Source organism: Dromiciops gliroides, chromosome 5 (assembly GCF_019393635.1).
Source record: "Dromiciops gliroides isolate mDroGli1 chromosome 5, mDroGli1.pri, whole genome shotgun sequence".
Taxonomy (NCBI): Eukaryota; Metazoa; Chordata; class Mammalia; order Microbiotheria; family Microbiotheriidae; genus Dromiciops; species Dromiciops gliroides.
In genome coordinates this window covers 64440763-64463292 of record NC_057865.1, presented here as the reverse complement: position 1 = coordinate 64463292, position 22530 = coordinate 64440763, and the positions used below count along the sequence as shown (strand labels likewise).

The following is a 22530-nucleotide window of genomic DNA, read 5'->3' as shown; positions in this document are numbered from 1 at the left end:
AAGAACTTGTATATTTTATGACTCCCTACAAAAAAACCCCAACCCCCCAATTTTGCCACTGGGAGAACTGAGTCAATTTCTAGAGACTTCAGTGAAATTGTGTGTGCTCAACCCAGGGGAAAATTTGGCCTTAAGCATAGCATACATCATTCTAGTACCGTTAGAGGGGCCAGTCACTTCACAAGTGACTTCTCAGATGAAGGGGCCTTTCACCAGGCTAGAAAATGGCATTGTGAAAAGGCATGAATTTATTGGCTACTGCAGAAAGTGGACAGAGTGAAAGCCACTGATGCCAAAGACCAAATTTTTGAATGGGTTTTGCCTTGTAACTCAGAATTTGATTTTTGATAAAAATGGCTGTAATCATCCTGCAATTTGTGGAGCCTAGAAAGGCTAACTTAAGCCTAGCTGTAATGCATCTGCCTATCAGCCTTTCACTATTAACTACAGATCATTAAGCTGTCCAAAAGAAGAGCTGCTTCCCCAATTTAAATTCTCATGGTGTTCCTGACTGGAATTTTAAGTTACAGTTCCAAAAGGTGTCCTCTTTCTTCCTCAAGACTACATTTAGCTTTCAGAATGCCTGGATATACTGTGCAAGGTAAGCTGTCATTGCTAAGTCTTGAGTTTAACAAACCAGAAAAAAAAAATCACATTTCCACCATACTTGGCAGTAGTGAGGTAAGTAAACCAGAATAGAGAAGGGCAAATATTATCATTAAAAAGCACTATTTAGTTGGAGAAGAGCAATAAAGAGAACTATTACCCCTTCCCCTAGCTTTAAGTCCTCAAAGCCAGGAAAATATTATCAAAATACATGGGAACTCAAGAGAAAACAAAACAAAACCCAAAAAGCAAAACTAATTATTTGGAGTTTTAGTCATCTTTCCAAAAAGTGCTCTTTCTATTGAACCACATCTGATATTTTATTTTAATTTATGTTTTATTTACATCTGATCTCTTAACAGAACATGTTTTGACCCAGAAAGCAAAGCACCAAAGGAAAAAAAATTGCCCATAATATGCTAATAATAGGGAAAGAGTACATAGAAAATGCATATCAAAGGGAGCCAGCTGCACTCCATAGAGCATGAATGTCTTGGATAGTTCACCTCAATGCAAAGGCTTGAAAATATTCAACTGTAAAATGGCCAATTTGTGGTAAAGAAGAGATCTCGTGCACCTGGTCAATGGGAGGAGGAATTTTAATCTACTCTCTAATAAGGACAAATGGGGGCTCTCAAATGAGGACCAATTACTCAGTCTAATTGATCACTGTGCAGAATAATAGAAATCGGAGGAAATACACATGGAAAAACAGAAAGCTCAGAGGTGGGGAATAGTACTGGTATTGGAAATGGACAAAGGAGAAAGCAGAAAAAGGAATATTCAGCATTGGCCCAAATTTTCAGTAAGGGAAGAAAAAAAGGATGGAATTATTGAAATATTCAGAGAAATGGGAGACCTTTGCTAATGTACCATGGGTAAAAAAAAAAAGAAAGATAAGAGGTCTCAGAGGATTAGGCAACAAGGAAAAACCAAACCATATAGGCAATAGAATGGCCCGATTCTTTCTTCTCACACCTGGAATTTCGTATTTTGTTCTAGGAATGACTTTTTTTAAAGAGGCATTGATCGACAAGAGTGAATCAAGAAGAGAGAAGCCACGTTGGTGAAGTCACCAAGAAATAGTTGAAGAAACTAAGACCATTTATCCCAGAGGAGAAAATACTATGGAGAAAAATATTGGATGACTTCAATATTTGAAAGGTTAACATGTGAAAGAACAAGCAGGTTTGTTCTATAGTGTTCTAGAGGGCAGAAATAAGCTCAATAGATAGACATGAATGATAGATCAATCATAGCTTAACTGAATAAAGATCTTTTCAACCACTAGAACTCTTCACCAAATGGAACAGAATGCCTACTGGGTGTGAGCTCCCAATAAGCCTTCTATAGAGCTGAATTTAGAGTCAAAGGTCCTGAGTAAAAACCCGAGTGCCCTATTACCTAGTGTGTACTTGGGTAAATCACTTAATTTCTCTGGGTGCCAGTTTCCTTCACTGTAAAATGAGTAGGTTTGATTAGGCTTTTTTCTAAATTTATGATCTATTTTCTTCTCTGTTCTAGCCATATCTCTGATTAATCTTATGAAACCCAATTTTTTATTCAAACAACAGTTTATACTATCTGGGAAATGGAAGTTTAATAATGACTAATTTCTATGATTTAAGAGAAGATTCTTTTGGAAACCTGGATCTAGAAAAACCTGGCCATGGTACTTGGTCTAAGTTTAAATTCCACATGGCAAGGTTATAATGGCTGTGAATACTGTTTTCTAATAGTAAAGCATATAATTTCATTTTAGTAGCTTGAGGAAGATAAGGAAATGAGTGCGCACCCACCTACTTAGTGTAGTTAGGGGCTGCTGTTGCTGAGGAGGGAAGATGGAATAAGATGAACTCTTAGGTCCCATTCAGGCTGATGGCCTGGGAGTGCAGAGTCTGTTTCTCATCCATTTAATGGGGATAATAAATCTTCTCTCCCTTCTGAGGACAGTAGCAGAGTAGGTCAGATTTGTAGAGTGGTCAGAGAGAAACCATATTGAGCCAGATTCTCCTGGTCTGTCAGCTTCTCCACCCAAGCTGTGATTTAGGCACTTTGGAAAGCTGTTATTAACTGTTTAAAGCCACCATTTAGACCAGGGATTTTTAACCTTGGGTCCATGAGTTATAATAAAAATCTTTTGATAACTGCATTTCAGCATACTGATTTCTTTTGTAATCCTTTGTATTTTATTTTATGCATTTAAAAACCTTCCCCTTAAGAAAGGGTCTGTAGGCTTCACTAGTCTGTCAAAGGAGTCTTTGATGCAAAAAAGTAAGAAGCCCTGATTTATATCAAGGCTTTTAGTGATCAAGCGTTCAGTTGTGAAGCCTGAATTGACTGCTTTGAGGACTGAAATCTCCTTTTCAGGGCTTTTAGGGTTAACCTCCCTCAATCCTTACATGCTTAATGACCTTCAATGTCAACACTCATCTCCTGACTGACTTGTACGGTCAATTCTCCCACTCCTTCCTCTGGTGACTTTCAGGTCAAAATTATCATCAGCTTTTCCTTCTACCATCCCTTCCCTGTCCTTCCAACTCTGAAAATTTCTTAGTACTTTTGGGAAAATGAAAAATAGTTGCCCCTGTGGGAAAAGTTAGCAACACCAATTTAGATAAATTATAGTTTCAATTTACTAAACAATCCTCCAATGGACTAAAGAAATTATTGCAGCATTCTAAACTGCATGATTTGCAACTGGGGTGAATCTTACACCCTGGAGGGTCTGGCTCATTAAGTTCTAATTATGTTATTCAAAAAGAATATTAACTGGTCATGTTCTCAAAGAGATCACAGTAATTCAGGGTAGACATCGCAATAAGAAAGAAGGAAGGAAGGCATGCCTGGGAAACTATGATTGGTCTTCAGGCCCAGGATCCATTCGAAACTGCAGTCACCTGCTAGGGGTTGTGCCCCTAAATATATATTAGAGCAAAAGTCAACACTGACCTAGGCTTCTCCTCTATGTGAGAAGAGAGCAAAAGATTCAAAACTAGAAAGAATGCTTTGAGGGGACTGGCCAACAAACTGCAGTGAAATTGATATAGGAGGCAAAAAAAGGGGGCTAACAGAAAAACCTAAGACCCAAGCTCTAATCTAGATCTGAGCTCTAAGAGGATTCAGATCCCAGTAAATGGATAACTTAAGACTTGATTCTTCATTAATCCAAGTCAGACCTAGGTTCTTGTTACCCACTTTAATAAGTACCCATAACAAGAACATAAGAGGCAGGTCATAGAGACCTCAAGTATAACAATGATACAGAGACAGGGTATAGAAATTCTAGCTGATAAATGAAATATTTGAAACTAAGCATGGGAATCAAAGGTGACATGCCCAGAAAAGGCCAATTTGTCCCTAGATTTACCTTATGACGTGTAACCCCCCAAAACACCTCCACAGAAAAAAGTACCCGCTTCGGGGGTTGGTTAGGACCCGGGAACTCCAAATTAGGATAAGCCTACCCCATACCTTCCTAAAGTGGAGATTATTATAATGATACTGATAATCAATTTATCTATACTTTAAACTATAACTGTTTTTCTTTCCTTATTCGGAGAGATACCTTTCCACTTTTCTGGGTTCTCTCCCTATGCTCACTCACAGTCATGGCAATAAAACTTGTAAACAAAAAATCTTGTAATTCTTTGGGATGACTCACGATCACTTTGACCCTAAATCCATCCCATGTTAGAATGAAGGCTGTATTTAAAGTCAATGGAGGTGGGTTCGAATCCAGCTCCGACACTATTTGTGACCTTGGACAAATCCCTTCTTTTCCTTGGGCCTCATTTTCCTCATTTATAAATAAAGGGGTTCATCTAGGTAACCTCCCTTAGAGCTAACCAGGTCTGTTTGGATTGTGGTAAGCTCAGTATTGGAAGAGAATCTGTCCAGGCCAGCAGTGTTGGAGCCTGCTCAAACTCAGAGAGCCAGTTCTAATTTGAGTGAACATGCCCATCTGGAAATGGCATAATGCTACAAACTGGAGTTTGATGTATTGTTTTGTTGAATATCTAGATGTAAGAAGGTAATAGGGAAGATGTTAACAGTGTAGGTTAAACTCAAAAGTGTGTACATGGGACATTCCCTTCCCCCTCAGAGATTGCTGTTACATTTACCAGTGCATTCTTGTCCGAATCCTGCCATTTAAATGTTATACACCTGGGGGCAGCTAGGTGGCACAGTGGATAGGCACGGCCCTGGAGTCAGGAGTTCAAATCCGGCCTCAGACACTTAACACTACTGACTGTGTGACCCTGGGCAAGTCACTTAACCCAATTGCCTCACCAAAACCCAAAACAAATAAAAATTATACACCTTTGAAATCCCTATTAAAATGAAAAATTTACTCCTTGGTGAGTAACAATAAACATATATATGTCATTTAACCTACTGGAAGGCTTTTCAGATCCTTTCCTGAGAAAAAACTTTGATAGTGGGGAAAGGGTGGAGGAGAGGAAGGGAAAGGAACATTCAAGAAATGGATACTTGGGAGTTTAAAAGGGGGAAAAAGGACCCCTGGAAGAGAGTACCCCAGAGCTCTAGTCCCAACTTTGCTACTATCAATGAGATTCTGAGCAAGTTCTTTCCCTTCTCCATGCCTCAGTTTCTTACTTAATATACTGAGAGATAAGAGTCTCTAGAGTCCCTTAAAGCTCTGAAGTTCTACAGCTAAATAAGGTTCAATGAATTTATATATTTCAGAGCCCAGTGGAACTGCCATTCTTCTCTGACTTCAGAGATTGTTACACTTGTGGAGACTCGGTTTCAGGATCAAGACTCTTTTAGAGCATCATCTCCTGAAAAATAATTTTTCTAAGGCAAGAGACCCTGAAAAAGCAATAGTGGTCATCTCTCTCCAGCCCCTGCCCCTCCAAACCTCAATGAAAGCTCTTATGACAAATGATAAAGATCGGATCCCTGTAGAACCTCTCGAAGGGCATCATTGATTCAGTACCAGCACTCAATTTCAAGGAGAAGTGGATACAAGTTCAAATTGGCTTGTAAAGAGTTGAAAGCCAGTTAGCTATGGTAATTTGCTTCAAAAGATCTCGGGTGTCCTGATTACAAAGAACATTTTTCCCCTTCTAGATATGATTATGCTGCTTCACTGAGGTTATTTTTGGAAGAGCTTGTGTCATATAGGGGAAATAATGAGCTCAATGGGAAGTAGCTTGAAGCTAGGGATCTCACAGTGCTCAGGATTCTGGTTCAGAGTGGTCACCGGCAATTTTGGTGCCCTTGGCAAGAAATACGAAAATGTGCCCACTGCAAGCAACACTGAATCCATGCTTAAATCAACAGTGGTGGCAGGGAGACACTGACACTGCCCCCTTTCTGGGGAGGCACTACCTCCTAAAGAAGAGGAACAGAGAACTGATTTTAGCATGGGAGGAGATTGCTGCAAGAGAGGAGCAGTATGGGGCAGGGAGTCCACAGGGTATGCAAGTTTATGCTCTTTAAATGTAAGTGTCTGGTCATCTTTCTCTAATTAAGTGGCTCTACAAATAGAATTGTAGATGTGGTCTCTTAATGGGAATGTCAGGGAGTTTATGAGATTGTTTGAAAAGCCTTTTTTTGGTGAGGTTATGTTAAACTGTACTTGTAAAGCATTTTTCTTACTCAATCTACTTTGGAAGGAAAGGACCACTGAACATGGTTAAAATGTTAAATGCCATAGTCAACAATAACAATAGATATTTATATAACACTTTCCAGCCACAAAGCACTTTCATATTCAGTATCTTTTTGAATACTCAAAACCACTCTGAGGGTTTAAACTTTACAAAGATTGTAATTCCCATTTCACAGAAAAGGCAAACTGAGCCACAGAGAGGCTGAATGAAATTACCTAAGGAAACATGGATGCTAATAGGAAGAGCCATATCTTGGATCAAGGTCTCTAGACTCCAAATGTGGTGCCTTGCCACTACACCACCCTGCTTCCCCGCCCCCCCGCTCTGATTTGTACAGTTTCTACCTATTTTTCAAACCACAATTGTAGCAGTTTCAAATGGTCCTTTTCAAGTTTTGACAAGAATCCTTTTGGACAGACAGAGCCTTTAGGTAGCTTGCCCATGTTTTCTGGATGTAAAGAGATGAAATTCCAGGGTTTTTTTTTGGTTAGAATCAGCAGAGGCTTCAGTAGTCATACAACCCAACCTCTTATTTTACAAATGGGGAAACTGAGTTTCAAAGATGGTGTTCCAGGTCACCTTGGAAGAATCAAGATTACAACCCGTATCCACATTAGGGCCCTAGTACATATAATGACTCTGCAAGAAAAAAAGACAAAAGTGGGAGCAGGGAAGCTTTAAAGAAAAATAAAATAAAGGATATTCTTCCCCGGGGAAATTCTTTTACTTGCTAATGTGGGGAGTTTCCACTTATATATTAAGAAAGGCACTAACGGGGAAGGATAGTACAACCAATGATCCTTGGTAATTCCAGAATAACTGGAGGCTTTTTGCACAGTGTCAAGAAAGTCAGTCTGAGGAAATTTCTCCAAGCAGACTGGCAGAGAAAACAGATTTTTCTCTGGATGTTCTCAGTAGAGTTCTTGAGCCCTTTGAAGATCAATCTCCAGTGAAATTCTGATTCCCAAATGTGGCCACACCAATACAGAAGAAAGTGAACAGACAGACCTATTGCTACAAAGTATAATAGGACAAACATGGATATTTTTTTCATAAATGTAATTAAATGTCATTTCTGCCCATGGTCACCTATAAATGTCACCTTACAAACTCAGTTTTTGAAGTGGAAGACAGAAAAGTGCTGTGACTTGGATCTCTCTCTGTTGGTCTGTCTATCCATCCATCTATCATCTACCACTATGTATACCTACTCTGAGTTACTTGATAAATAGTGGAGAAATGTTAATTGGAGTTAGCACAGAGACCAGCAAAAAGATTGGTACTCATTAATTATCATGGAATTAGAAAGAACACTCATCCGTGACTCAGAAGACCTGGGTTCTGGCCATAGACTCAGCTGGAATTGAATTTAGATATTATCTATTCCATATAAGAAAACTGAAGATCAGAGAGGTTCAGTCAGTTAGCGAACAAGCAGTTATTAAACACCTGCCATCTTCCAGGCTCTGCACTAAAGCACTGGGGATAATGAGAAACACAAAAAAGCTCTGTCCCTGACATCAAGAAGCTCCTGTCTGAAGGGTGCTGAGTACATGGAAGGTAATCTCAAAGAGAAGGCCCCAGTACCTGGGGAGGCTGGGAAAGGCTTCCTACAGAAGGTATGATTTTAGCTGAGTCTTAAAGGAAGTTATGGAAGTGAAGAAGTACAGGCCAGGGGCCCATATGATGCAAAGGTACAGAAATGGGAAATGGATACTCGTGTAAAAGGAACAGCAAAAAGGCTGGATCAAAGAGCATGTGGAGGGAAGTTGAGTACAAGAAGGCTGAAAAGTGAGGAAAGGGTCAGGTGATGAAACATTTTAAATGCAAAACAGAGGAGGTCATATTGAATCCTGAAGGTAATAGATAGCCACTGGAAATCATTGAGTAGTTGGGGGACATGGTCAGATTTATAAAAAATCACTTTGGCAGCTGGGTGAAGGATGGATAATAGTGTGAGAGTTTTGAGGTAGGGGGATGGATGGGAAGTCTATAGCAATAGTCCAGGTGAGCCCGAGTGTGTGTATGGGATATATATTTGTGTACAATTCTTGTCACACACATAAATATACACATGTGTATATATACAAATGTGTATGTGTTTGTGTGTATATATACATATATGTGTCTATGTATATATATACAGATGTGTATGTATATATATATACATATTAACACATATTCTCACCATATTATTGTGAGACTGAGTGGGAAAAAGGGACATGAGTGTGTATAGTATGTATATACATATACACACATACATATATTCTTTTTTTTTGGTGGGGCAATGAAGGTTAAGTGACTTGCCCAGGGTCACACAGCTAGTAAGTGTCAGGTGTCTGAGGCCAGATTTGAACTCAGGTCCTCCTGAATCCAGGGCTGGTGCTCTATCTACTGCTCCACCTAGGTGCCCCCACATACATATACTCTTAAAACATTATGCCTGGACTATGCGATGTGTATGTGTGTATATATGATGTTGCAAGGTAGAATGAATCAGATTTGGAAATAGATTGGACATGTGGAGTGAGAAGTTGAGGATAACACTGAGGTTATGAGAGGAAATTGGTGTTCTTGATGTAGGGGAGAATTGGAGAAAAAGCTGAGTTATGCTTTGGATATGTTGAGTCTGAGATACTCATGGGACATCAATTTGAGATGTCCAAAATGCAGTTGGTGATTTGAGACTGGAGCTCAGGAGAGAATTTAAGGATGGGTATATGAGAGTTAGCTGCTTAGAAATGAGAAATGATGCTCCCTAGGAGCTGATAAGATAACAAAGCAATTTAGTATAGAGAGAGATGAATGCTGATGACAGAACCTTGGGGTATACCTCAGGTTACTGGGTATGATGTGTCCAAGGAACAAGCAAAGGAAACTGAGACGGAAGAGTCAGACAGAAAGGAGAACAGTGACTATCTCAAGGCCATATAAACAATAAGTAAATGGATCAATACTTTGAGTTAGTTCCCCTGACTCCAAATTCAGATCTAGGACTCCTTCCACTGAACTGCCCTGCTTCTGTTTCTTCTGTCAGTAACTGCATGACTTTTGGCACAATTACTTTCCCCTCATGAGTCCAATTTTCCCTATCTGTAAAAAAGATGGTGTGAGCTAGATGATTTCTGAAGTCTCTCAGAGATCTGATATGCAATGATTCTGTGGTAGTCTCTGGTCACTGCTGCCACCACTACAGCTTTTGGGTATTTACTATTAAATTGGCAGTTTTTCCTACTGCCCTGGCTTCCTGCCACTTTAGCTTTGAAAAGAGCTGCAGAGACACATAAATCTGCTGCTGCCACCAGTGGCAGGTTCTTTGCTCGTTCTCAATATACCCCATCTGTGTGACCAAATTTTTTGAAATGACCCCAGATTAAAGAAATTGAAGAAGCAACTCAATCATTGTCTTCAAGCATATGAAGATTTATACATGGAGGGTGGAGACAAATTATTCTTAAAGTCCATTCCAGAGTGATCAATGGGAAATGAATCAAGCATATAATCACATAGACTTAAGCTAAATGACAAGAACTTTTTGGCCCTGAGCATTTTAAAGTAGGAGGATGGATTGCAAACTGAAGTTGTAGCATGTACCTCAACCTGTGGATCTTAAAGAGTAGAATAGATACTTTTCTTCTTATAATGATTTAAAGAAGTCTTTCTAGAGACAGGGTGTAAACCAAATGAATTCTGAAAGCCTCTTCTATATGATTTTATTCTGGTGGCTGGTAATATTCCAAGTGTACCTAATGTACCTTTGTACAGAAACATAACTAAGGGAGGGAAATTGGAGTTTTGCCCCAGTTGCTGACATAGAAGTTATGCTTCCTCCCTACAGTGGTCCAAAAATTTTTATCTTCATGCCCTGTGCTTTGTGGGCCTCTTCTGGTCATATCCTCATGGGGATTTGGGAAGAAAGCAGGCCCTAGGAGAATCTGAGTGAGTGGGTGAAAGGCTAGTGAAGGAGAGGGAGGGGATATGCTACCCCTTCCACTTTCAGTTGCACTATCCTATTTTACTTCAAGTGGAAAAGTTTCTAGTTAAGTCTCTGCCTTTCCACTGGGCAAAGGCCAACAGTGACATCTTTTTCAGTGTGATATATGCTGTCCAGTTGCTTGATATCAACCCCACCAAGGGATCTGTGAACTTAGCTATTCTTTAATGAAATTTAATTCATCTGTCAGATATGATATAAAGAATTCATCAAGATTATAATCAGAACCAACTAGCACTGTAACTGAAGTGCATACAGTAATTTTCTTTTCTCAATGACATTTGTCTAAATTGATTACAGATGGATAAGGAAGGATCAAAAGGAAGCTGCAAAAAACATACAATCCAATAACTATCTTCCCCTCAATAATGATAGAAACATTCTATGTCTTAAATACCAAGAAAAGACAGTAGGGTAGATAATACTTATTCCCTGATGGGTTTGGGTTAGGGATTGAGCCAAGAAAATGAAGGTCTTAATTGGGACTTAGTCTTGGAGAGGATGAAAGCCAACATGACAGGGTAAAGGCAAATGGTTGGGGCCATTAATGGACAGCATGAATATAACACAGGGGATATACCAATACTCTGGTGTACCTCTTCAGAGGCAGGTTAACAGCAACAAAAAAAGAGCCAGCTCTGAGTCTTGAGTTTGGTGTTCTTTCATAATAAAACTCTGAGTTTGTAAGGGTGTAGAGAGACTTAACTCTGAACACTCAGAGGGAAGAAAATGAGACCAGGAAGTCATTACTACAACTTTGGGACACCAATTCCAAACCCAGCAAGAGCATGTTGGTGCAGAAAATTGGGGGCAGGGCTGTTTTCTCAATAATTTCATGTAACTTGCATAGCTGAAGCCTTTTGAAGGTAGAGAAAGGAATATCTTTGAAAAGTAAAAAAAAAATCCCCAAACTGAAAAATAAAAACACAACCAAAAATAAGATGCTCAATTATAATTAATTAACATTCAGCCATTACTTTACCTTTAACTCCAGGGCTACTAGTTATGATTATAAATTATAAAAATGGGCTTTCCAATATGTATTTATTCTTAATTTTATGTTTGTTATCTATTTCCCCCTTCTTTGTTTCTCAGTTGAAAAAATAAAATATTTCAAACAGGAAACAAGAAAAGAAAAATGAAGTATTGAGTTTAAAGAACTCCTTTGTAAGTTGGTTCTTTCAATTTTCTAGGATCTCCTATGGCCATTCCCTACATGTCTCTCTTGTCCCCTTCCCTATCATCTCACTTTTACTGTCACCAGTGAAGTCCTTGAGCATTGGATAAAATAGTCTCTCGAGAGCCTTTGACAATTCATAACAGAGTTTGTGAATGAATGCCACAACGAGTGGCAAGATAGGGTGGCATCTGATCTGATGCTAATTGTTGATGAGGTCTCCCTCAAGTTGGTTTTGTTTGTTCCATAAAGCCATGATATTCAGAATGGGCTCCAAAGCAGCTGACTTGTGGTTTTATTATTTGCTCCTTCACTGGCATGTGAAAGAAAGCTCAACACCCAAAGGGTCAAAGCATCTTCGTATTCTTTAGAGAAACAAATGATCAAAGGGAACAGTTTTCTCAGGGCCTAAATTACACCTTCCCCCTCCTTCCTTGAAACTTGGGCATTTTAGATAAGAATTTACTCTTTTAGGGCCACTAAGGGACCATTTAATAGACTTTTAGTGTGCTGCCTGGTGAGGGTTTGGACATTTGGCAAAAGACCAGCATCCTACTGCCTAACCAGCAGTTAGGTATGAATCTGATCCTGGGCCAGATTCAATGCTGAGTTGTAGTTTCCTTGATTCCATTGGAACTTGATTTGAAGGAAGGTGGGAAAGGGACCAGTGGGCCCAGACCTAGCCAAAAGCAAAAGGATGCTGCTGACTTGGTATTTGATGGTAGAATATCTGGTCAAGTCAGCTGAAGAGGGAGTTGTGTGGCATCATGTAAGTAACACATCTGTTTGACTGATTGTATTTTCAATTGAATAGACAGTTTTTGTGTACTATGTAGGTACAGTTTCAATGGCAGCCTAGTGGTGTGAAAGAGTCAATATTCCTTCAATTTACTGAGGAAGAGGAGGAGTAATGGGAACACACATGTCAGGAAAATCCAACTTTGTAATTCTTAAAACCTGCATTTCAGAAACAGAAAAACAAATCCCTCCCTCTCACTAAATCAATCCCTCCCCTCCCCACCTCTCTCCCAAGCAGCTGATAGGAATAGAATGTGGAGATAGAGATAGACAGCAATTCTGATTAGCTTTTCTTCACAGTGACATTCACAAAGTGTACCATTGATAAAAACAGAAACACGTACATGCTCAGATGTGAAGGCAACCAGTCTGGGAATAGCTGCCATTCCTTTCTCTTTGACTTCTGGAAACATCTTGAAACGTGCAATCAACATAGCATACATGTTAGATATGGCACCACCTGGAGTGCACAGTAATACACTGTTACTTTTTCTATTCATTGGTAACATCATTTATGTACAAGTTACATTCTTTCTTTCTTTCTTTCTTTCTTTCTTTCTTTCTTTCTTTCTCTCTCTCTTTCTTTCCTTCCTTCCTTCTTTCCTTCCTTCCTTCTTTCCTTCCTTCCTTCCTTCCTTCCTTCCTTCCTTCCTTCCTTCCTTCCTTCCTTCCTTCCTTCCTTCCTTCCTTCCTTCCTTCCTTCCTTCCTTCCTTCCTTCCTTCCTTCCTTCCTTCCTTTCTTTCTTTCTTTCTTTCTTTCTTTCTTTCTTTCTTTCTTTCTTTCTTTCTTTCTTCTTTCCTTCCTTTCTATCTAGAGATCTTCCTCTGACATGAGAGGATTTTCTTATTCATAGTTTTTTACTTTGAAACTTTCAATCTAAGAAAACCTAAGCCAGTCATAGGTGCTGGTGTACAATTGTCAAAGCTGTTCAGCTTCCTCATCTTTGTGAAGTTCACGAGGTAATGAGTAGGAGAATGTGAATGCAAACAAATGAATAAATGTCTGGAGGACTTGCAAAAAAAGAAAGAAAACCCCTAATGGTCCTAATGGACTCTGATGAAAAGTTGGGTCACAAAATGAACCTTTCCTTCCTTAGCCTCAGTCTACAGAGAGTGCTTGGGATGTACTGATTTTACATTGGAGAAAGTCAGGAGGCCCTCCAATGTGTGCATGAGTAAGTAGAAAATTACTAGGGAGCAGAGCCATAAATAATAATATTGTGTCCAAGATAATAAATATAAAATGAGCCTGGAGCCCAAGCTGCATATGCTCTCAAATTTGCTACTAGAGAGGGGCCAAGGGCCAGAGAGGAGCTTATCTAGAGAGCAGCCAATGAGGGGAATGAAATACCATCTGATAGTTCCTTATTTTAGCTAATCATTCTTTCTTAGTAGGTGTTAATCTCAGTCCTTTCTCTGATGCTTAAAAAATCTGCAAGTGCTGTGAGTGTCCTCCAAATTTCTTTGCCCTGGGACATAGTGCTAGTCACCCTGCTCTAGTTATATTTCTATTAGGGGAGTGCCTAAGAACAGATTAGTCTGCATCTACCCTTCCCAAATTAGAAATAGGGGCATTCTGCCCCAAACCAGGTTTCCTAATATGTGTGACCTGAATGTTAAGCCAGTGAGTCATTTCAAATCTTGCTTTAGGCCATATATCCCTGTGAAAATTTCATTTTTTTATACTAACAATATTTATTTCCATTAATTTTTGCTATATCCCATGGAAATGTAACATAATGATAGCAAATTAATTTCAGTTAATTGTACAGATGATTTATAAGCAATTTAGAGTTTAGGATATGCACGAAAACTCATCATTTCCTTTTATTCATTGCCAAACCTTGACCTTATCTCTTAGAAAGATCAATAAAATATGATCATCATAATTAACAAGGTTCTCTTGCTAAGTTATGGAAAAATTAAATCTGTACTGAACTGTTAATGCTTACTGAATTGTATTATGATTGCAAGGTAAAGTTTTAAAGTATCATATCTTGTGCACTTTGGGTGGGCCCTTGGGCTGTGGTTCCTCATCTGTACAATGAGGGGGTCTGACTGGATAGCCTCTAAGGTTCCTATCGTTTTTAAAGCCTTGTTCTGTTAAAGGCAGCTAATGCACACCATACTTGTGAAAAGAAGGGACTATTTATTTCACCAGTCCTTAGGAATCATATTTTAGGGGCAGCTAGGTGGCACAGTAGATAGAGTACTGGCCCTGGAGTCAGGAGGACCTGAGTTCAAATCTGGCCTCAGACACTTGATACTTACTAGCTGTATGACCGTGGGCAAGTCACTTAACCCCAATTGCCTCACAAAAAAAAAAAAAAAGGGGGAATCATATTTTAGTTACTTTTAGTTACCTAAGCAATATGACCTTAAGCAAATTACTGGGCCTCAGTTTCCTCACTTTTAAAATTAAAGGGTTTTAGACTAGATGATCTCTCAGGTTCTTCTAGTTTAACCATTAATGAGTCTTATGAAATAGCCACATTTTAATGAATGCAGATGGATGCAAATGTTAACACAAGAGGTGTGAGACACTAAGTTAGAGAAAATGGTAAATATTTTTGATGTGGTGCTGTCCTGTCTATTCAAAGGTGACACTACTGATCCAACATCAGCAGATCACGTGGTTCAAGGGCTCCTCCCTTTCTGTGGTTCTCCAAATCACCAGTGTAGCCAAAGCCCATGGCCCTCATTAGCACCATGCCCTAAGCCAAAGGATTTGGTTGGCCTAAAATGACTTTCCCTGAGACTCTGGGGCTCATCATTAGCCAGATTGAGGACAGTGATCACCTGTTCTAAAATACAGAGACTTGGGGGCCTTTTAAAACCCAAGTCCTTCCTGCTTGGGTCAGATGGGATCTCTGAAAGATGATAGTGCCTCATGCTTGCAGTATAAGGTGAGAGCTCACTAAATGTTATTTTTGTTAATATTATGTTAATATAATAATATATAATAACTAATACAATATAATAATATATAATAACCAGTATAATAATATATAATAACTAATAATAAAATATGTTAAATATTAATCTTCTCTGTCCTTGGTGGGGGTGGGAGAGTGGGAAATGGGGGGCGATTCTTGCGTTTGTGTTACATGTCAAACTTGTAATTAGAACTACAATTTCTCATGAAGCTTTTCCCAATTCACAGTGGGGCATTTTGTAGCTCAGGGACACTCCTCTGTCAGGAACCAGAGCAACACTGATGGAAAATGAACAGATTAATGATACTTGGGAAAATACATGATTGCTGTAGCAGTATAGTGACAAAGGGAGGCCACCAGCTACATTGAAAAAAATTAATAATAACCTGGGTTGAACCCAGGGAACCTGAATTCAAATCTCACCTCTGACACTCCTTGTGGGACCTTGGGCAGGACAGTTAACACCCCTAGATTTCAGTTTCCTTATGTATAAATTCAGGGGGTTGGTTCCTTCCAGGGCTATGTATATGATTCCTACTAGTTGCAAGACACTTACTAGATGTGTAATCATGCCAAAGAGAGGCATGCATGTCCTGTGTGGGACTTTCAGAAGATCACCGGGCCAAGTAGAGGAAGGATGGGAAGAAAGGAGTAAGGAAGGAGGGAATGGAGGAAGGAAGAAAACAACCATTCATTGCAGGTCATGTGCCTTTACAAATGTCCTGACAACAACCCTTTGTAGAAAGAGGTCAATTATACCATTTATTTTGGGGACATGGCAGGATCACAGGATCAAGATCTGGAAGAGACCTTAAAGGTCATCTGGTTTGACCCTTACCTTTTGCAGATGAGAAAACTAATGATGAGCAATATGACATGACACGCCCATGGTCACTCAGATGAAATTTTGTGTGAAATGGGTGTGGGTAAGTGATCCTTAAGGTTACCACTTTGGTAAACAACCATGAGTATTACCCTCAAGACAGGAAAGAAGGGAAGATAGTGAGAAGGTCTATACCATACCATATGTCTGAGATAGAAGCTCAAAAGTGGGACCAGGCAGTTTTCTTGTCTCTCTCTCTTTTTTTTTTTTGACAGGGCAATGGGGGTTAAGTGACTTGCCCAGGGTCACACAGCTAGTAAGTGTCAAGTGTCTGAGGCTGGATTTGAACTCAGGTACTCCTGAATCCAGGGCTGGTGCTTTATCCACTGTGCCACCTAGCCGCCCCCAGTTTTCTTGTCTCTTAATCTCCTTGGGCCTCAGTTTCCCAAGGGGATTAGACTAGTTGGCCTTAGAAGTCCTTTGTAGCTCTAGACCTCTGATATTAAGACACTGCTGCTCTCCTGGACACTGAAGCAGATTTCTTGTGAAGCCACTTCAATCTCTGCCTCAATTAATTTACCTGGCCAGCCTGGACAATCTGGAGTTCCACAAAGTCTTTCCAGGCATCTAGAGATCTCAGATTCCTTGCCGTCTTGGTACTAGATGCCTATTGACCCTACTCACCCTACAAAAGAAGATTGGCATTTAGGTCCCTTTAAAAAAGATGGACCCTGGGTGATACTTTGTCTGTATCCTGCTTATGTTCTGTCCTCTTGAATACCTCTTCTCAGTGGGGCGCTAGCCTGCTTTAGTTTTGGTGACTCCATTAAATTTGGTACCCTCATGGACTGAGGGATTGAGGAGCTTGAAACTTGATTTCTAACCTCTACTTTTCTACTAAATTTGCAGCTTGCTGCTGTGTTGACCTTGAGCAAGTCACTCCCCCTCTCTGTCTCAGTTTTCTCATCTGTAAAATGTAGTTATGCTAGCTGATCTCTAAGGTCCCTTCAGGCTCTAATGATCTGTGTATCTCTGATGCTTTCCCCACTAAGCAAGAGAACTTCCATCTGGTTTTCTGGCTGGCTGGCCTCAGAAGTTGAGGTAACAAGGAAAGCAACCCTTTTTCTGCTGCCTTCATGGCCCCCAGTCACTAGAGACCTGCAAATTCCTTTTGATAACATATATTGCTCTTCTAAGAAACCAAACTCTTCTTTCTTTCCCAAGTTGAATACTTAAATGAGAGGTGGAATTTGAACTAAGGGTCTCTGATTTCCAATCCAGTGTTCTTTCCACTAGATGCTGCTGACCCTCATATACTACCTCTTTTCTGCCTTGTTAGACACCCATACCTAACTGCACAAAAGTCCTCGTAATTCCTTTTCATATACATACATACATGCCTATCTATCTATCTATCTATCTATCTATCTATCTATCTATCTATCTATCTATCTATCTATCTATCTACCTCTGTCTACACACATACATATATATACATATACAAATAAATACATATACATATATAAACATACACACATATCAGGGTATTGTTGTGGGCCTTCTGGGTCATTATATTGATCTCTAGGCTTAAAACAAGCTGATTATAATAAAAGAATGCATATATATATACATATATGCATATTGTAACTATTGGCCCACCCTGTATATGTGTGTATGTTTAACTTTGCTATATCAATGATAGCTATTATGCACATACATATCCATCTATATGTATGTATGTGTGTGTATATCTATCTATCTATGCAAATGGATACTGGATGATTAAGTCCTCTCAGGTCCATTCCAGTTAAAACTCTGTGATACTAGAATTCAATGTGAGCATATTTGTATGGGCCCTTTCTCTGAGGTGAAGGATAGATAAGGTGCAGATTGTTCTACCTGCATCACTTGGCACACTTGGGCATCCTGGGCTCATGCTCTATGCATGCATTTGGTCTTGACCCAGTGTTGGCTCATTTGGAAAGCATCAACAAGGGTACTTTCTTGGTTTGATGGTCAGTTCTATCTAGTGATGGGTTCTACCTTGCTTTTATTTTATTTATTTATTTTTTTACATATAAGGTATTTTATTTTTTCCGTTACATGTAAAGATAGTTCTCAACTTTTGTTTATACAAGCTTTACAATTTCAGATTTTTCTCCCTCCCTCCCCTCCCTCCAACTGTGCTGTAAGAAATGATGAGCAGGAGGAGTTCAGAGAAACCTGGAGGGTGTTACGTGAGCTGATGATGAGTGAGATGAGCAGAACCAGAAGAACATTGTACACAGTATCATCGACATTGAGTGTTGACCTACTGTGATGGACTATATTCTTCTCACCAATGCAATGGTACAGAAGAGTTCTACCTTGCTTTTGAATGTGTGGTCCCATAGTCCTAGAGGGACATGTGACAAGACAGACAGCCAGGTACCATTGTAGACAGAGTTCTGGGTTTGGAGTTAGGAATACTTGACTTGTTCAAACCCTGTCCATGTGACTCCAGACAGGTCATTTAACCTCTTATGGCCTCAGTTTCCTCCTTGGTAAAATGGGGGTAATACTACCTACCTCATAGGGTTATACATTAAAGCACAATATAAATGCTGGTTATTATGGGGCTGGGGGGCTCTGACCAGGAGGTGAGATTTGACAGGTTTCTGGGGTCTGGCAAAAGCCTTTTGATGGACCGAGAGTAGCCTTTTCCTTCCAGTTTTTCATCATAATTTTGAGGAGTGGATGGAGGCCTCAAGGTTCCCTTTCTAAAACAGGGGATGTGATTTTAGTCACCTGAGTGATCTAGGAGGATTTAAAAAAAATTTCTTAAGAAAGGGCACATCTGGGGCAGCTAGATGGTGCAGTGGATAGAGCACCGGCCCTGGAGTCAGGAGTACCTGAATTCAAATCCGGCCTCAGACACTTAATACTTACTAGCTGTGTGACCCTAGGCAAGTCACTTAACCCCAATTGCCTCACTAAAAAAAAAAAAAAAAAAAAAAAAAAAGAAAGGGCACATCATCTTTGGGGTGCATGGGTTCCAAGATTATATAGCTCCCACAAGGCAGGTTAGGAAAATGCCTCAAGGGGCAGCTAGGTGGCACAGTGGATAAAGTACTGGCCCTGGGTTCAGGAGGACCTGAGTTCAAATGTGACCTCAGACACCTGACACTTACTAGCTGTATGATCCTGGGCAAATCACTTAACCCTCATTGACCCTCAAAAAAAAAAAAAAAAGGAAAATGCCTCAGATGCCAACCTACCAGGTTGATTTTTCTACAGGAAAAGGGCATCTAACAAAAATACCTCACCTTTTTGGTAGGGTGGGTGGATGGGAAAGAGTATTTGTACTTACCTGCCAAATTTATAAAAGGAGCCAGAAGAATTGATTTCCAAATCTTCACACAAAATACTGTGGTAGATATTGGCCCTAAGTGCTGCTAAGACCCCAAATAATAAGGGTTCTTCTCCAAGGGGTACATGTACTAACTTTTTCTGGAAATTTCAGGCCAATTTGGAATTTGTTAATTTAATTAATTATTATTATTTTTAAGTCCCACTTTCCCTAGCCATGCCTTTACTCAGGCCTTTCTTGTTTTGGATAACTGAATAATTGTATTTTAAAAAACCTTATTATTTATTTACATCTTAGGTTTTTTTTTAACTGATCTGAATGTCCATGTCATCCTGGCTAATTTCGATCTTGGACTTGGTTATACAAGTACATTGTCATTCCTTCTTTTCACTCTCCCTCTTCCATTTCTTGTCTTAGTAGATTTTAATCTTTGAAGTCCTACAGAAGAGAGGTCAATGCTTGTCCTTTGACAGGTTCTATTGTCTGTTTCTGACCAAGTGACAGGCCAGACTGTGGCTTCCTCAGCAGACCTCATTTCAGTGAGCACAGACAGTGAGCTCTGAGCCTTCAGCATCTCTGCTGATCAGTCTGCCACTGATAGGTGATAATCAGGACACCATCTTTATTTTCCCTGGGTCACTGAATCCCTCTTCCTATTTTGATCTGTTTCTTTTTTTTTTAAACACGTTCCCTCTTTTCCAATAAACCAAGCACATGAGCAATCCTAATAACTAAAGGCATTGTTCTCCTTTTAGGATTGTTTTATTGTCTGGAAGAGAATAATGGAGTTTCAAAGTACAATGGATGGTGATTAAAAAAAAAAAGGATGAAAAGATTGACTAGTGAAAGAAGAGGAACCAGAAATCTCTTAAAGAAATCATGATCCCTTGTTGTTTCCAAAAGATTATCTATTTAGTTACCATTTTCCTTTACTAACTAGGAACAATCTAGAGGGTAGACATCTTTGTCTAAGGGTATTTAGGAATATATATACTTTATATCTCTCTGCTTCTATGTGTCTCTTCTGTCTTTGTCTCTCTCTTTCTGTCATCTCTCTCAGCCTTCTTCCCTCTCTCCCTGAAATACTCTATCATATGGAAATTTAAAATGCTATTCATTTATTCTACATTTTCCTTTTCATAGGACTTTTCACTTGAAAATAGGAAAGCTACAAAGAATCTCTCCTTTATTAAGAACACTCTATTTCTTGATTTCATATGACCTATAAAGAAAGTGAGATCACAGTAGAACTTCAGGGCAAATGTCACTTCTAATCATGCTTTTCGTGTGCATCTATTGCTATTCACAGAACCGGATGGTTAGGCTGAAGGAGGAGTCTACAGCTGTGTACAGTTAAGTCTATACTAACTACATCTATGTGTTTCTTGAGAATTTATCCAATAGCAAATCTAGAAATGCACCAGATATTATTCATGAGAAGTTTCTCATAAGTGAAGTTTTACTATCTTAGCTTTTCTAGATTCATTTCAAGGCATAGAACATCATAAGGTGTGAAACAGAAAGAAAGTATGAAATAACACGTACCAGGTGAAAAGATCCCATCTCCACTGCCCCCAGGCCAGCCAATAATTTCTCTCATTTTCCTTAATGTGACATATTCCAACAGTACAAAAACTGGAGCAATTTCATAGGTGAACCTGAAATGCAGTAATATTCACATTGTATTTATGTCACCCAAAGCAATAATTTAGCAGTTAAAATATCTATAGAATTGTTCCCTACCATAAATGTCACATTCATATCACATTAAGGTTATAACATAGTCAGCACAGAGGATTATGCCTATCAATAGGTCTCGTTATTTTTGCTTGATCCCTGAAGTTAAAAGTAAAAATGTGGTTGATCATAGAGAAGATAAAAAGGAATTTTATAAAGGAACAGAATTCAGAAGATAGCATCTGTTCTATTCTTTTTCATATTATACATATTTATATATGCAAACTACAAAAATACTTTGCCTTTTGCATTTTAGCACAGCTGTCTTTTAGATTTTTGTGATGGATATTACTGGATTGTTTTCTATAATTCTACAAAAAGCCACATACCACTCCTGAAACTCATGCCAATACTGTAGATGCTATTGGATTTTTTCTTTAAAAATATTAAAAAAAAATTTTTTTTTAGAGCAAGGACTACAGCCTCTCACCAAAAATGAACCTAGATTATAGAAGGGCAAATTTAGCTACTTACATATTAGTATTTGCTGTTGATGTCAGCCAGTCTGCTGCTAATCCAACCATATCCAATCCAGTAGAAAGCTGATTGAAATATCTAGGATGACCTATGTATAAATCAGAATACTTTCATTATGGTCTCATTCAGTAAAAATAAATAGTTCTGGAGCACAAAATTTATCTGTCTAGAGAAGAATATCCAATCTTTTGGACAAAAGAGTATTTGCTTTTAGGTTTGGTTTTACTTGCTCTAAAATATCCATTCCTCCATCCCAATGGATGGTTGGAAATCCGAACATTATTTTGTTTCCTTGCTATTCATTCAATGTAGCTGAAAACCTAATGTATGGAGGCAATCCAAAGATGGACAACCTCTCATTTAAATGGCTTATGATGCTATTAAATCTTTTGGGGGACAGGGGAGATCTGTGATGCTTTCAAGAGGCAGACACTGAGAGGCATGCCAAACACTGATAATAACATCAGTGATGAATGGCTAATGATGATAAAAGACCAGACAAAAATGGAGGAAATGGAAAACTTTGCTGACTGCTTTGCCCAGGATTCAAAGGCTGATGGTTGTCTAAAAATGGGATAGAGGGGTCTAATTTTTATCATTTATTCCCTGTCAGAATAGATGATTGTAAATAGAAGATCTCTCTCATAATTGTGATTTTAAATAAACCTAATTAAATTCAACATCATTGTCATGTCAGAATGATGCTTGGGAATATATTTGATGGGCTGATTAATCCATTTACAAAGCTGATTTAATTGACTTCTGGATTTTTCTAAAAACCCTGTCAGGGGTTTGACTTCAAATACCCCTGGGGATTTTATTTTTAAAAATGGAATTTCCAGTGCCATGTTAGAATTCATTTATAGAATATGCCCCACAGATACTTGTCTCAGGTTCTCTGATTTTGTTAGCAGCCAGGATTTTGAAAGATGAACAACTGAAGGAATAAGATCTGATTAAAAAGACACTTCCTCACTTTCTAAACCTCTGT

At 39.0% G+C, this 22530-nt stretch overlaps 1 protein-coding gene across 1 annotated transcript in view; it reads right to left on the bottom strand.

Moving 5' to 3' along the window:
* GAD2 (glutamate decarboxylase 2) overlaps window positions 1–22530 on the bottom strand; it is an 86449-nt gene that overhangs the window by 56872 nt on the left and 7047 nt on the right. Inside the window, 3 exon segments of the mRNA XM_043967151.1 lie at window positions 12562–12677; window positions 20871–20983; window positions 21537–21627. Coding sequence (XP_043823086.1) covers window positions 12562–12677; window positions 20871–20983; window positions 21537–21627 — 320 coding nt within the window.